Raw genomic sequence first — 16,260 nt, forward strand, 5'->3', positions numbered from 1 at the left:
TGTATATGTCTGTAATGAGTCATGACCATGGACAAAAAGATCTTTGATAACATACAGAGGTGTGTGTGTGGTGTTTATAGAGATGTTTGTGTTTTTATTGTTGATCTCAAGCTTTAATCAGGTTTTCATCTTGAGGCTTTGTGTGGAGACAGTGGGCGGACAGACTCACTATTCCTTACTGCTGGTGTCTGGACAGTGTGATTGTTGTTACCATGGTAACTGAAGACAATGCTCTGGCTTGTCTATCTTTTGGCTTTAGAGGATTTGTGTTTTGTTTGTTCCTGTCATGGAGGAGGTTGTCTGTAGACGTTGTTGGTTTTAATTCTGGTTAAGCGGTGGATTGGACTGGCTTCAGATGTTTGTCACTTTTTACCCTCATCACTGGAAGGAATATGTTGGAGCTCTGCACACCTGCCCCCCTCCCCCCTCCCTCCATCACCCCTCTCATCTGCTTTTTCCATTTCCGTCTCCTCATTTTTCAAGATTGTAGCTGTGTTTTCATCATCACCTCATGAAACCTAGGCTACTGTGCGTTTGTCCTGTTTTGTATTAAACTAATTGTCTAACGTTCCATTTTCCTCTCCGTTTGTGTCACATCTCCACCCTCCGCCTCCTCCCCCAAAGACCCCTTCGCTCCCTCAGAGGGTAACATCAACGCAGCGTCTGCGGGCGTAGACCTTTTCGGCCTGATGACGGTGGAGAATAACACCCAGGCTAGCTCGCTGGAGGCCTGTTTTAGCTCTGTGGCCCCCCTGCCCTCCCCCTCCCCTTCCCCTTCACCACTCTTCACTTCCACATCCAGCACCATCACCACCATTGCAACCATTTCAGCTCCCATAGCCCCCAGCGCCGCCAACCCGACGACTGACCTTTTCAGCGGTAAATGTTAGATATGTGTGTTTCAATACTAATGTGTCCTGTCCTGTTGACTGGCATCTTCCTGGCTCTCTGCTCTGCTCTGCTCGTCATCCTCTCCTCCCTCCTTCACCCCTCTTTTGTTCTTATTTATTGATTCCATCAGGTTAATGTGCAGTGGTGGGCAGTAAAGGAGTAAATTTACTTGAGTACTGTACTTAAGTACATATCCAGAGGATGTGTACTTTACTTGAGTATTAGATGCACATTTTAATAAGGAGAAATAAGAAGTTAAGGAGTGTGCACTTTGAGAAAATGCAAATCGACTCGGGTGCTTTTTCTTTGGTATGTATTAGCCTACTCTTACTTGAATACATTTCCAAGACAAATATTTTTTAATATTTAATTTCTAGGAAGGCTGAAAAGTACTCGTTACTTTCAGGTCTTTTTTCTAAAATCCTATTGGACACAAGCTGTGTTTGTCAAAGAAGGAAACCCTAACCCCTAAAAGCAGCACATCAGTGCAGCTGCTTTCAAAGAGTTCATTCTCAGAAACAAGAGTTAAAAGGTCCTTAAATTCATTTAGAAAAAATTATAATAATTCATTGATGTGAAAAATGAGAAATGTACTCTTACTCTTACTTTTACTTAAAGTACATTTAAAAGCATGTACTTTTGGATACTTAAGTACCTTTAAAAGCAAGTACTTTTTTACTCTTACTCGAGTAACATGTCGACTGAGCTACTTTTACTTGTAAATTTTGACCAGTAGTATTTGTACTCCTACTCAAGTACTGGGGTGGAGTACTCTGTCCATCTCTGTTAATGTGCACATATTGAAGGCTCTCTTTTCACTTCATCTTGGCTGCTGTCTGTGAGCACCACCACCTTTTTTTAAAAAAGTGTTTGCAAATGTTAAATATTCTTGTCTCTGGGTGCACATGTGTTTGTAGATCTCTTTGATTCCATACCAGACACAAGCTTCACCAAAGCAGAGCCCGCTCCCAGTGTTGACTTGTTTACAGCAGGTACACCCTACTGCAGCCGGTCTGCCGTCTCTCGTGTGCTCCCACTCTCATATCCTGTCTTGCCGTGTCCGTTATTTTCCCAGCTTTGTCCTTGGCTTTGATCAGGGAAAGAAAAAAAAAGGAAATGAGATTGCTCTCTCATGGGTCAGCTGAAAGCTATTGAGCCGTCTGAAGCGTTTACTAAATCACTCTTCCCCCCTCTGCCGTTCCAGCATGCGCTGTGTGCGGTGCATTTGCAGTTGATAAATGTGCATTATAATGAATCTCAGTCAATAGTGTGTGTGTGTTTGTGTGAGTGTGCTCGGGCTCTAAACACCATCTCCACCTTGCCCTCCCCAGCGGATTTGTTCATCTCCCCTGCCCAAACTCTCTCTTGTGCCACCCCATCCAAAACTGACACGGGAGCCTTCATGAACCTGTTTGGTGGTGGGTGACTCACATGACTGTCTCCTCTGTTCATGAACGCCTCATCAAAGAAGAGGACATAAAACGAAACAATATCAGTATTGTTATGATATTGTCAGGTTTTTCCTTTGTGCTCATAACTACAGGCTGTTGTACTTTTCCTCTTCATTAGTTTCATCATTTCATGATACCAATTTAAAGTCACAGGTTGCCCTCTATGTGGGTAGATCATAGACATAGAAGCAGCAGATACCTGACACTTTGGTTTATAACTTTGGTTCAGGACTTCGGTCTTTGCTTCGTTTTTAGTTCTTTGAATCTTGCCTTAAAGGGATAGTTCATCCAAAATTCAAATTTCACTCATTATCTACTCACCCTCATGTCGACTAAGAGCTGTGAGAATTTTCAGAGTCCTCCGTCCCTTCTCTGAGTTATGGGGGGGTCCGCGCAGCAGTATTTGTCCATATAATGGTTGTCAATGGATACCAACTTTCTTCGTCCAAAAAGACACACCAAAAAACATGCAAATACCTCCATACTGCTCGTCTGTAATGTCCCTCTGGTATTGAAGCCCCGACATGAGAAATTGTTCCGCCGGTCTGACACAGGAAGAGCAGTGATCTGAGACACTGGGAGCTTCCGCTACAAACAAGCTTGAAATATAGACTTATTTAATTTTTTTCGGAACAATTTCTCATGTCGGGGCTTCAATACCAGAGGGACATTACAGACGAGCACTATGGAGGTATTTGGATGTTTTTTGGTGTGTCTTTTTGGACGAAGGAAGTTGGTATCCATTGACAACCATTATATGGACAAATACTGCTGCGCAGACCCCCCCGTAACTCAGAGAAGGAACGGAGGACTCTGAAAATTCTCACAGCTCTTAATTGACATGAGGGTGAGTAGATAGTGAGTGAAATTTGAATTTTGGGTGAACTATCACTTTAACGTGTTTTTCAAGGTTAGAGTTGTGGTGTGTGTCCACTGGAAACAAACTGATGTGTATTTGAAACGCATGTGGATGCTTTTCATACTGTTGAAAGAGTAGTGCATCATGATAAGAAGTGTGAGTGTGTGTGCGTGCGTACGCACAATGTCTACTAGTTTTTCTTAAAAATGAATGAAATTCTGTATCTATCCTTCAGCCCTCCTCTCTAATTCTAAACACTTTGTTTGATATTACCAGTGTGACGCTGAAGGCTGATTATTACCCCTTCTTTGCCCCTATGCTGCGATGGAAACGGCTCAACCTGCTTTGACCTGGCACGGTGCGGTTTGGTATATGTTTCATTAACCTGCCAGAGTCCACAGGAGGAGATGCCCCCGCCGCTGCAGCTGCTGCTCCTGCTGCCCCTGGTGCTGAGCTCATGTCAGGTAAAAACCCTTCAATATAAAGTGGATGCATGTACAGTATGCATATGTCTACAGCCACAGCCATGAAACACCCAACTGCATAATATTGCCTCATTAGTAACTGCATGCTACCATATTGTCCCTCTGTCATTCTATTTGAATGGGGAATATTCTTAATTAAAACCAATTAATGTAAACAAAAGGTTTGCAGTCACTGTTTCTATTAACTTTGGTAATAGTTAATGAAATAGTTTACTGTTTTACATTTTATTTAACTTATAGCCTATGTTCATTATCACAAATACAATTATCAAATAGATTTAATATGTTAATGTAATAAACCTGAGTTTAATTTTTCCTTCAGCTACTTCATGCTGTTGGCCCAAAGTCAAAGTCAAGTCATTTTTGAGTCATATGCCCATATATGGCCATTTTAGCATCATAATTGCATCACCTGTTTTGCATAGTGCCATATTTGGTTTCAGTCTTTGGGGAATTCCTTCATCTTCATCTTCCCCCACATTACATGACTGTGCAACTGGTAACTGTGGTAACTGTAACCATAGCAACATGGCCCCTGCTCACCTGGTTCCTGGTCATCTCCTGTCCTGTGCCATTGGTCTCTACGTTATGTAACTGATGGTCTGCAATACTACTGCTTTATGGCTTAACTCTTTCTTTCCTCCCCCTCTCTATCATTTGTGCAATAACCTCATGGTTTCACTGTCACTCCTCCTTTAAACCTCATTGCATTTTTCCCCCTCTCTCTCTGGCATCTCTGCTTTTTATTTTCCTTTCTCTACCTCTCTCTCTTCCTTGCTCTCTCTCACTCTCTGCATCTGGCTCTTGGGCTGGCTCATTGCTTGCTTCCTGCCATTTGATTGGGTGAGTTCCCTTGCTCTTTAACACACTAATTTCCCACAGTGCACTGCTGCATTGCAGTGGTGAAAGGCAAGCTCAGCTGCACTGTCCCTTCCACCACCAGATGTGTGATGGTTACAAAGTGTGTGTGAAGTAGCAGTTTTATTTAGTGCTTCTGGAGCATTTAAATCCAGCTTCATTGTAGCCACAGTGCCCCCCCCCCACATTATAAGATGTAGTACTGTTTGTCATATATACATGGCAGCAAATTCAATTACCCTACATTTACATGAATTCATATTTTCATTGCAATAGTAGTAGCCTACACAGCTGACCTGACAGATGTCTCCTGCAGCAGATATGACTATACAGATTCTGTACTAAAATAACAAACCATTTAATATATAAATATACTACAATTGGCAATTTACTATTTTCTCAGATACTTCTCCTTTAAAAAAAAAATCATATTAACTTACTCACATTCCACTGATCCTTTCTTCTCTCTGTTGTCATGGAGACACCTATTGGTTGTCATGGTAATCCCCAGTACTGAGTGTGAGGATAGCTCACATTGAAGAATGCTAATATCTCCCTCTGTCTCCCCTCATCTCCTTCCTCCTTCCTCCCCTCCCACCATCCAACCCCTTCCTCCTGTAGTATTTGATGGACTAGGGGATGTAATGAAGCCCACTCTCACCCCTCAGGCGGGTGATGTTGACACCTCTATGGCTAACATGGCAAGTAGTAAGTAGTCATTTAGATCATAGAAACTGGTTGAAACTGATGGTTCAGCATTTTGGGACATTAGCTTTCTTGGAAAGAGTAAGATGAGATCAATCCCACTATGTGTGCAGATGAAAGATTTAAAGGAGACATATTCTTCCCCCTTTTCCACAAATTAAAATAGTTCCCAGGTGTCTTAAAGACATGTCTGTGACATGCTTTGGTCAAAATACCCCAAGGATCAAACAGCACAGCTCTTCTGTTACTCTCAGCCCTGTTCAGAACGGCTGGTTTCAGTGCCTGTCCCTTTAAATGCAAATGATCCACTGTTTGCCCCGCCCCTTCTACTAGTACCAGGTAGGAGTGGGATTATGCAAATTCAAAAACTTGTTACATCATTGCCAGACAATTAAGGGAACAGCTCGTAAAACCATGTGGATTTCAACCTACACTCTAAAAAGAAATGTTTAGACTCAACAAAAAAAATCAACGCAACCGTTTCCATTAGCCTTTCTTAGTTATGACAACTTAATTTGAAATTACATTGAACCAACAAACAACATTACGTTGGGGGAATTAGCTTTACCTCTTCAGTCAAAGATTATTTTAATTACCTCTTACTTAATAATTCTAAGACTAAAGGCAAGTTTTTAAGTTGATAACTCAAAAAATGTAGTTGCTCCAACTAGTTTTACCATGTTATCTAGTTAATTACTATAACAATGTACACACCTTTTTAAGTAGCAAACATTTAAAAAATTAAGTTGCTCCAATTATATTTTTATTTTTACCTTTTTGTGTTTTCATGCTTTTGTTCATGTAGCTTTTAAGAAAGACATTAGTTCAAACACTATCTTTGTGAAATTAACATTTTTTATTTCAAACTGCAGTTCAGTATTTTTAACACAATATTCAAAAAACAACAACAAAACACCTCTTCTTGGGACTCATCACATTTGCAATGGGCTTTCAGTCCGTTTAAGGTCGGGGAACAACTTCTGATAAGGTTCCAAAGTAGGGTAAGTTCCACGTAGTTGGTCTAGCTCAGGTTGAGAGCTATATGTCCATCAGCAAAAGCACAGCGCCTTGGGATATCCTTTTGTTCCCTCCACCACAGTGGATGCTGTCTGTGGTCAGATGCATGGGTAGACTGGTCACCAGTGATAGCAGTTTTCATCAAGGCTGGCCTCAAACTCATCATTGTCCTAGTAAAGTAAATTAAAACATACTTTAGTGTTTAAGTTTGTAGTATGTGTAAGGATTCAGTTAATCAGTTTGAGCCACAAATCATAGTATGATAAATCATAATGGTAAGATCCATACCTCTTTAGCAGGTCTTCTTGCAGGGAGTAAGGTGCAGCATATGCTTTCAGCTTCTGTGGAAGACAAATATTCCATAGATATTATGCTAAAATTGCCATTCATGTCACAAACTCATGTATTTTCAAATGTGAACTGTACATGGTAGATATTCCCCACAATGACCATGGCACAACCTGCAATGGTTTAGCAACCCTGTCTTTATAGAGGATTCAAATGTACACAGTTTCACAGCCCTCACAGAAATATCCACAGTTTGATCAAAGAACAATTTGCCTATAGTAGAAAAATTCAGCCATCTATGTGAATGAACAAATGATATGAAATTAGATAACATTACATAGCTTAATATGGCCACATGGTGAAACAAGCAAAACTTGAATAAGGCTTTTCTCATTGCTCAGCACATATCTCAATGAAACGTAATGAAAGAGGTGCAAATTCATTATTTTCGTAGAACTGTTACATGTAAAGGAAATAATACTCACCATGAAATGTCCTTTATATTGAGTTTCTTCAGCTAACACACCGTCTTGTTATCGGAACTGGTCCAGTCATGTTATGTGAGTGGGAACTTGAAATTGTAATGTCATTGTGGAGAAAAATTAAGTTATCAAGCCAACTTAGTTAAAGCTGCCCTGTGGAGTTCTGCTCATTACGAGCCATCAGCCGTGTTTTTTTTCGAGTAGGCTACTGCAACAGTCAGTCTGCGCCGTTCGATGACGTTGAACCCCCCCCTTCCCTCCCTCTCCGAACGGTAAGTGCAGGTAACCAGGCAACCAGGTGACTGGCGAAGTAGGAAGAGAAAAAAAAGTTGTGGTCATTCAGCTTTGGCATTTATTTAGGGGTGTGACCTTATACATGTGTAAACGTTTACACGGAATGAAACTGTAAACGTTTAGTAAAAAAAAAAAAAAAAAATCCCTAAACGATATCTAGGCCTACACGCAATTTTATTTCATGTTTTTATACATAGGCCTACATTTTGGGGGGGGGGGGGCTGGGTGAAAAATAGTCCCGCACACTGTCTTAATTTAGAGAAAACTATGATTTAATAAAAATGATGCTGTGACGCGCTTCCCTCCTCCAAAATGTGTGTAAGTGCGTTTTTTCTTTCCTTTTTTTTTCTTGTCTTTTTTTTTTTTTTTGCGAGTGAGTGTGATGGCGCCGCCACAGAGTAAACGCCGGGTCAAACATTGCTTTTCTGGTTGCCAAAAATATTCTATGCAAATATAGCCTCCCTAAACACAAACAAATAACCTTAAACGGATTGAAAGAGGGTGTCTCGGGACATTAAAGACGGGCCGAGGACTGACGAGACGCCTCTGTATTGCTCCTGCCCGGTCTGTCCTCCTCTCATCTCATCCGCACTTTCAGAATTCAGCACCTGTCCCTGGGCTGCAAACCGTGTCGGCTCGGCTCGGCTCGGCTCGCTCCTCGTTTTAAATGACTTTACTCCTTTTAAAAGTAGTGTAAACAATTTACTGTTCTGATCACTCATACGCGTGTATAGTTGTAGGCTATACGTTGCATTATTATTAGTTATAGCTACTTCAAAAGTAAAGGACGGTGGAGCGAGCCAAGCTGTAGCCCAGGACAGGTGCTGAAGTGTGGGGAGAGGAGGGAGAGATGGGGCTCCGCGGGGCTCTGGCACCTCGCGGCGGATCAGAGAGGGTGGAGGACCGACATGACAGGGGGTCTTGGTCTCCTGGTACCTGTGCGGTCCAGGACCGCGGAGGTCAGCGAGAGGGGGGGTACGGTGGTCGACTCTGAACGCGCTCACCGGGCGGATCTCTCCAGTTACGGTGCGGTGCGTGTCGGAGGGGAGGGGGGTGGGACGAATCCGCCGTCGGGTCTCCTCCGCTCCGGTGGCTGCAGTGGCAGTGCTTCCACCGGCTGCATATCAGACTAGACAAAAATAAGATAACATGTTCTTCTTCTCTTCTGTTTACCAGCGCTCTAAACCCTACGTCAAATCCGAACGTGTTGCGTTGCATGCGTAATTCCCTGTGCGACAGCGCGGGAAAGTCGCTCCTCAGAGGCAATTGCGCTCCTGGGTAAACCAGGGACTGTTGTGTGGTGGAGATGCGTTCAATGATCATCCTAATAAGTCGTTTGGCAGTGGCTGCAATGTAACGGACATTGTTTTATATGTATAAACTCCACAGGCCAGCTTTAAGTAAGTACAACTTGAATTTGGTTTTAAAGCCATTAACAATGAAATTTCAGTTTAAATCACATGCAAAATTAAGTTGATGTAATTACTAACATTATTATTTGAACACAACTTATAAAATAAAGTTTGCAACTTAGAAGGTTGCTCTAAAACAACTAATTAGAATTTTTAACTTGTGTCCATGTATTAAATCAAGTGGTGGTAAAAGCTCCTCTGAGTTACTTTTTAGAGTGTAGGGAGCTTGAAAATTACAGATTATTTTGTCAGTTCTCACCTTCAAAAAGTTATATTTCCATAATATATCCCCTTTAAAGTAGGGTGATTATTAGCTTAGCATAGCATAGCATACAATAGGTGGCCTGGCTTTCTCCAAAGGTCTAAAATGCACCTGCATTCACTTATAAATACCAAATTAGCATTTTTTTGTTGCTCATATTTTAGCCATGAAACTCACAACAGGTCACTGCACCACACTGGTCGGGGCTGAAATGTGTGAGCAGCTATTTCCTGTAAAGCACTTAATGAGAATCAATTAATCAAAGATACAATGTGTTTATCAGTGAGGTTTGTAGGTGTTGCTAGGCAACTTATTTGGAGACTGCCAGGCTAACTGCTTCTAGTCTTTCTGTTAAACTAAAGTAAAAGTAAACCATTGGTATGAATCATCTGAGAACCATTCTCCCAAAATGCTGAACTATTGTTGTATTTGGACTTGTTTTGTCATGTGCATATCAATGTCAGTATTTAAATACAGTGATTTTGCAGCACCTCTCTCTTTCTTTGTCTCAGATCTCACAATGGGAACCGCAGCGGCCCCTCAGGTAGCTCCCCCCAGTTGGGGTGCTCCCATGGTAAATGTTGTCTGTGTCTTATAGCATGGAGTGGAGCTGCATGGCAGCGACAGACAGGGCATACCTGTAGCAGCAATCACAAGCATTGCCTTCATCTGGCTCTCCAGGTCCCAGGTCCAAACACGAGCTAGAAACCGAGACAAGAGGCAGTGACGTGAGGAAACAAGACTAATAACAAACCTCAATCCAACAATAATTTACTACTCTTATGACACATCTCATAGGGCCTTTAAACATACACTGTAAGTACATGTGATGGAAGACAATCGTCAAAAGCACATGAAGTCTGATTCAAAAGATTCCTTATATTTATGAAACATCTACTGGAGAGTGATGAAGTGGTAAATGACCAAGTGCCAAATTCAGAAGCTGTTGCTTGGAAACAGCTTCTTCTCCTCCTAAGTTTATATTCTTTGAGACCTGTTAGCGTCCAGGCAAGGCACCTGGTTTTTCCCGCTCGTAGGTGAACTCACGACTCCATCAACTCATTTGCTTTTTATATATATTTCAGTTATCTTTTTGGCAACTATAAATCTGACAGCGATCCAAAGACTACCTGCAGCAAGCTTCCCCTCTGCTCGCCAACTCCTTGTGCATGTGTAAATAAAGGATAGCTTATTTTAGGGTTTTTGTTGTGACGTGTCTGTCTTCGTTTGGTGTGTGCCACTCTGTTTGTTTACACCTTTCCTTTTGTGTGTTTTAGCAACTGGTTCTTTTCTGTGTGTACATTGTCTTGCAGTGTGTGTCATGTCTGTCTCATGTGTTGTGTAGTGTAGTAATGTCCCAACTCCTCCTCTCCCTCCCCTCCACACCTTTAGACCGTACCCATGGGTGTCCCTCCTTTTATGGGGACTCACCCCAGCTTCGGCATGGTAAGACCACCAGTCCAGTCGAGTAATGTCCCTAAACCAGCCCGGACATTACTGGACATTGATGGACACTGACTCCCTTTAGGTGGCCCTCACACCCTTCAGGAAGCAGACACCGTGTCTCATTGTCTCTTTTTTTTGTCCCGTGTGTCTCTGTGTAAGCCCGGAGCACCAGGTGTTGGAGCCCCCATGATGCCCATGGTGAGGCCAGGGTTCCCAGCGGCCGGGGCGACCCCCGGAGCACCGGTAACGTACTCATTCTTAAATGGATTATAGACAGGGTTAACTCATGACACACTCATATCTGAATCACAGCTGCTCTCACTAAAGTGCTAAAAGCTGATGTGTCTGCAGATGTCCCCTGGTATGGCCCAGAGCCCCAGAAAGCCCCCACCACCCAGGAACGCTCTGGATGACCTCAATATTAAGGACTTCATGTAGACTGAGCGACCCATAAACCCCCAAGGTACGTCTGCTGTAAGTAAGGGTTATTGAGGTCTGTTGATCTGCAGGGGCTTCGTCATCTGATGATGTCATAGTGATGCTATCAGGGATATCTCAGCCTCAAATTATTAACACGAAGTTCATGTTACAAATAGTGTTGAATTTGAAAGATGGGGGGATTTGCTGTCAAGCCTGTTTAGGCTTGACTGTGCCCTGGGAACTATTTGTTACTTACAGTGCCTTGCAAACGTCTTCATACCCCTTGGACTTTTCGACATTTTGTCATGTTACAACCACAAACTTAAATGTATTTTATTGGCATTTAGACGACACGAAGGAAAATGATACATGCTGCTGTTCACAGATGCCTCCATCCAATCTGACTAAACTGGAGCTATTTTGCAAAGAAGAATGGGCAGAACTGCAGTGTGAAGATGTGCAAAGCTGGTAGCTTGCACAAAAGACTTGCAGCTGTAACTGCAGCGAAAGATTCAACAAAGTATTGATTGAATACATATGCACGCCACATTTTTCCGATTTTTATTTGTAAAAAGTCTTGAACACCATGTATCGTTTTCCTCCCACTTCACAATTATGCGCTACGTTGTGTTGGTCTATTACATGAAATCCCAATAAAATTTAGATTATTTGCTGGATGGAGAGTGGAGACAATCCCAGAAGTGTAATTTCAAGGAGCCTCACTATTTTTGAATATACAGTAGCTTTTGTAGAGTATAAGATAAATATCAGACATGAACTGTCTGGCTGAACAAAGGTTTTGTTTCAGTACTACTGAATTTGGATGTCTGTCTGTAACAGCCAAAGCAGTGTCGGGTCGGGCGGCTTTTGAGGTGGTGATGGCCCATGTGCCAGTGTTCCCATTGGGACCCCAACTTTATTGGCTGTGACCTGTTTCTGTCGGGAGCACTTGTTTTAATCAAGTCTCCGTCCCTTATCTCTCTGCTTCCCTCTCTGTAGGTTTGTCATTGTGTCTGGAGCTCCGTGGATGTGGATGTCTGCACTTTCCCACTGCCTCTCCTCAGTCACGCCCCAGCCAACCAGCCATCACATCTATGATCTTTGCCCTCCTACCAGCCATTACCCCCCCAAAAAACAAAAACAAAAACCAAACAAAAAAACCCCTTCCCCTCTTATCTAATGTTGTAGCACAACTGTGAATGTGAACCCTAGATACAGAAAACAAAATTCTGTTTATGTGTGTGTGGGTGTGCGTGTACTTCAGTGTTAACCTTTAAATAATATACTTCTGAAAAATGAACAAAAAAATGATGTGTATTTAGATTCATTCTGGATTTCTGCGTATCAGCTGACTTGGAATGGTGGATATACGTATGTTGGTTTCTTTGCGCATCTCCCCGAAGAGGACTGTGTTGTTAAATGTGGACTGTGTTCAGTGTGTGTAACTTCACTGGCCAACCCCCACTCCCACTCCTTTACCCTTGTCGTCCCAACTAATACTGAGCTATGTTTATGTCATTAAAGACTTGGTTGTTCCTATATCTGCTTGGCCATCCATCCTCCCACCTGTCTACTTCAAGTTTTTGGAGATTGATTCTTAATCCAAATGTACCTGAAAACAACTTGCTGCACTGGAAATCGGAACTTATCATTGAACACATCACGTAGTGTTCAGTTTCATTTTTACTTTACCTTTTTGTAGGGATTGTATGAACATGCAAAAATTTGTGAAATGTGTTCAAATTGACATATGCATTTTAGACTATTATATAGATTATACATATTTTCTTTAATCTTTATTTTGAGAGAATAAAAATGTATCATATATTTTTAGTTAAATCAAATTATATCGTTGGAAAAAAAAAAAGCAAGTAGACTCAAAAACTTCCCTCCCTCTTTGTACATACCTCTCAATCTGTAATCAGAGGCAGTATTGAATGGAATCTTTGCCCTGAGTGTTTACTGTTACACCCTCTGCTGGTGTGGAGTGATACTGCATTGTAGCATGCAACACAGGTCAATCTGATATGCATTCTGCATAATACTCTGTAAGAACTTCTTCCCTTGTCTCAGCCTCCACACAAAATGACTTCATGTTACAGTGGAAATCGAGAGACTAAGGAAGGCATCTGTGTATGTGATTGGAGTGTGGCCTCAGTCCTCCTTGGGTCATTCGTGAGGCAGCAGCGGTCAGTACATCTGCTCGTGTGCCGTCACTGGAAGTCTTGGGGACTCTCACCGTAAAGTACTCAAGTATACGCTGGATGTTCTGTGTGTTGTTTATTTCCAAAAGTGACTGTATCTTAATCCATTGTGGCATTAACAAAGTGTTGAAAGAAAAATAAAGATGACTATGACACATAAAAACAAAAAGAATGTGGATAAATAACATTTGCTAAGTATTCATATGAAGGCTGTGATGTTTTTTTCTTTTTTTTTTCTTTTTTTCTTTTTGGGTTATTATCGATGGCATCGCCCTCCTTCCCTCCCTCACCCCCACCTGCATGTGAGTCCAAATGAGATGCAATAAAAGACAAATACACTGATCCAAACGACCCTCACGGCTCATCACTGATCTCTGGTCTGCTTTTTTCAGCTTGATGCATCAACATAAACCACTTGTGTTAAAGAAAACATGCTTTCAGCCAAGTCAATAACAGCTGAAGTGGCAGTAAAAAAAAACATGTAACACACACACACACACACACACAAAGTGAAGGAGGATCAACAGGGTATCGCCAGCATTGCAAAACAAACAAAGCAGGAACTTTACACTGTGTAACATGTGACAACATTATAATATTGTGTCTTTCCCTTTACAGTGAAGTTTCAGTTTCAGTTCATTATAGTTATATAAATTATAAATTAGGTATTAAGGAGGCAGACAAACAGCTGGTTGCAATGAAAATCTGACAAAAAAACACACTGAATTTAACCCATAAGAACCCAGACCCATTTATCCTTGAAGGAAAATTAAGTGGGGTGAAACACAGACCAAGTGGAATGCATGGAACACATTTTTGAAGTTTTTTTTGAAATAGCGCCACCAGAGATCTGGAATGTTGCATATATGTCACATCGGGCGTTTTTGGTATCTTAAATTTTCACTTGAAAATAAATGGGCTTAACATTTTCTTTTGCTCTGTAACACAAATTTGACCTTTTATTTGCATTTCCATAACATATATCAAAATTACAAATTTGCTGGTTACTATTAACACCTTTTTAAGACAAGTTTCACAACAAAAAAGGGCAAACACTATAGAAATGCGAATATTGCCTCATATTGAAGGCTTTAACCAGTTACTGAAGCCTTAAAAGCTGTGCAACCACAATTTTCTTTCCAACTACAAATACCTTGGCATCTGGGTGGACAGTTGTCTTAATTTTAAGCACCATATCACCACCCTCATTGCTAAACTAAGAACAATACCTGGCTTTCTATACAGAAATAAGCACCGTTTTCCTACTCACCACAGGAAAAAAAATGGAGACACTATTTTTTCTCAGTTTTAGACTATGGAGATGCCATCTATGGAAGAGCTGCTAGTTCCACTTTGATTCCCCTGGATGCTGTTTACCACTCAGCCTTACATTTCACTTCCAATGATTCATATAATACTCATCACGGCACTCTTTATCAAAATGTCGGCTGGTCATTTCTGACAGTAAGGGGAAAACAGCATTGGTTTTTATCCATTTTTAAAGCCCTGTCACAGTTATTGTCTCCTTATTTATCATCTCTGTTAACTATAAAATCACAAAACATTGGTACCCACTCACAGAACTGATTGTTGGGTCATATTCCATTCGTCAGAACTGAGCTGGGTAAAACGTCCTTCTCTCACAATGCACCACATGGGACCCTCTCTCCCATCATTACAGCAGTCCAGAACCCTTGTCTCAAACCTGGTTCATGACTGTTTGACTGAGTTAACTTTTCTTATTTGTTTCCTAATATTTTCTTATGTAAACTCTCATTCTTCTTTGCTGTATTTGTTGTTCTGTATACAACATCTATTGCACGTCTGATGGTCGTCAGTACATCCTGAACACTGTATCCTATTTTGTTACAGAAAATACAGCAAAAAAGCATAATTACATTAATATGGGACCAGCATGGGATACTAAAATCTTGTTCATTTACTGAGAAGAGTGTCTCTGCTAAATCTGTGGTTCAATTTCCGGACTGATATATCATTTTATTAAATATTGATTGAATTTGACATTATTTTTATGTTAACATTTTTAAATTATGTTTTAAATTGAACAACATAGAGTATATTAATTCAAAATACCTGAATCACCTAATTTAATTGAGCAGTTCTTTCCCATTTTCCTCATTGTGACATAGGCGTCACATGGTATTTTTCCTGACTTTTTTAAGGCTAAGGCCCGATGTGACGTATATGTCACAGCAATATTTTCTTAAGTTGTTTTATATGAGTTTCTTCAAAAAATGAGGTCAGAACAGGTTAAATACAACAAGGGACATGTTATAAAAGGATTTGCATTGTGAAATGGGTGGTGGCTTATTTTATTGACAGAAAGCAAGCTTTTTAAAAGTAGCGGCCTCTGTGAAATGTGCCAACTCTGCTGGCCACCATCTTGGAAATGTTGTCATGGATAGAGAGATTCACAGAGAGTCATGTGACTGCACCAGGATGTTGAGTAGATGTCACTTAGGGACTTTATGAATTAAAAGTTCAACATAAATATGTGTAAGGGGCTTTCCAGGACACTTGAAGGCAGTGTGTCACCGTGGGTCCTTATGGGTTAAGACTTGTACTAATGTCAAGTTTAGACACTGTCATGTTTTTATTATCTTTTAAGGAAATCTTCTATTTAGGTCAAGGTCTATGACTACTACTGTTTCCTTTTGGGGCTCACTTATAATGAATATTGATGTTGTTATTCTAACTGTAAAGATAACATATTTTATTTGGTTGTTTTTGTATCTACTGAAACATGATGCAGCCATGACACATATGAAGTCCTCTGTATTGGCTGTTTCAGTGTATTTTGGGATGGAGGGCAGGATTTAGGTAGCCTCATAAACCAGCCGCTCCCGGAAATGCAATTCATTTCATTTCTGAGGGAGAGTCTGGCCTCATCCCCGTTGTAAGCGTTTGGCTTGAAACCCTCAGAAGGCCGAGCCAATCAGCGTCGCCGCTGTGATTGACACAGCGCGTTGGCCAATCAGGGACCGACTGGTGCAAAGCCCCGTCACTACACCAACTTGCTGATTGTCTGTCAACGCTACTACTCCCGCCCAGCCCAAACGCTTACAACGGGGATGAGGCCAGACTCTCCCGAGAAATGAAATGAAATGCATTTCCAGGAGCGGCTGGTTTACGAGGCTAGGATTTAGGGCCTTTTTTTTTTTTTTT

The 16,260-nt window shown here is 41.3% G+C and overlaps 1 protein-coding gene across 1 annotated transcript in view; it reads left to right on the plus strand.

Moving 5' to 3' along the window:
- Nucleotides 1-13,423, plus strand: part of LOC146962000 (clathrin coat assembly protein AP180-like) — a 32,866-nt gene extending 19,443 nt beyond the window's left edge. Inside the window, exons 17-26 of the mRNA XM_085770240.1 lie at nt 625-879; nt 1,809-1,883; nt 2,223-2,309; nt 3,594-3,665; nt 5,166-5,252; nt 9,517-9,578; nt 10,397-10,450; nt 10,610-10,693; nt 10,802-10,913; nt 11,870-13,423. Coding sequence (XP_085626366.1) covers nt 625-879; nt 1,809-1,883; nt 2,223-2,309; nt 3,594-3,665; nt 5,166-5,252; nt 9,517-9,578; nt 10,397-10,450; nt 10,610-10,693; nt 10,802-10,888 — 863 coding nt within the window. The 3' untranslated portion in view covers nt 10,889-10,913; nt 11,870-13,423. The remainder of the gene's footprint in view (nt 1-624; nt 880-1,808; nt 1,884-2,222; nt 2,310-3,593; nt 3,666-5,165; nt 5,253-9,516; nt 9,579-10,396; nt 10,451-10,609; nt 10,694-10,801; nt 10,914-11,869) is intronic.
- The last annotated feature ends 2,837 nt before the right edge of the window (nt 13,424-16,260 follow it).

The sequence above is a fragment of the Trachurus japonicus genome, chromosome 24 (genome assembly GCF_045865225.1).
Source record: "Trachurus japonicus isolate A0001 chromosome 24, Traja_1.0".
NCBI lineage: Eukaryota > Metazoa > Chordata > Actinopteri > Carangiformes > Carangidae > Trachurus > Trachurus japonicus.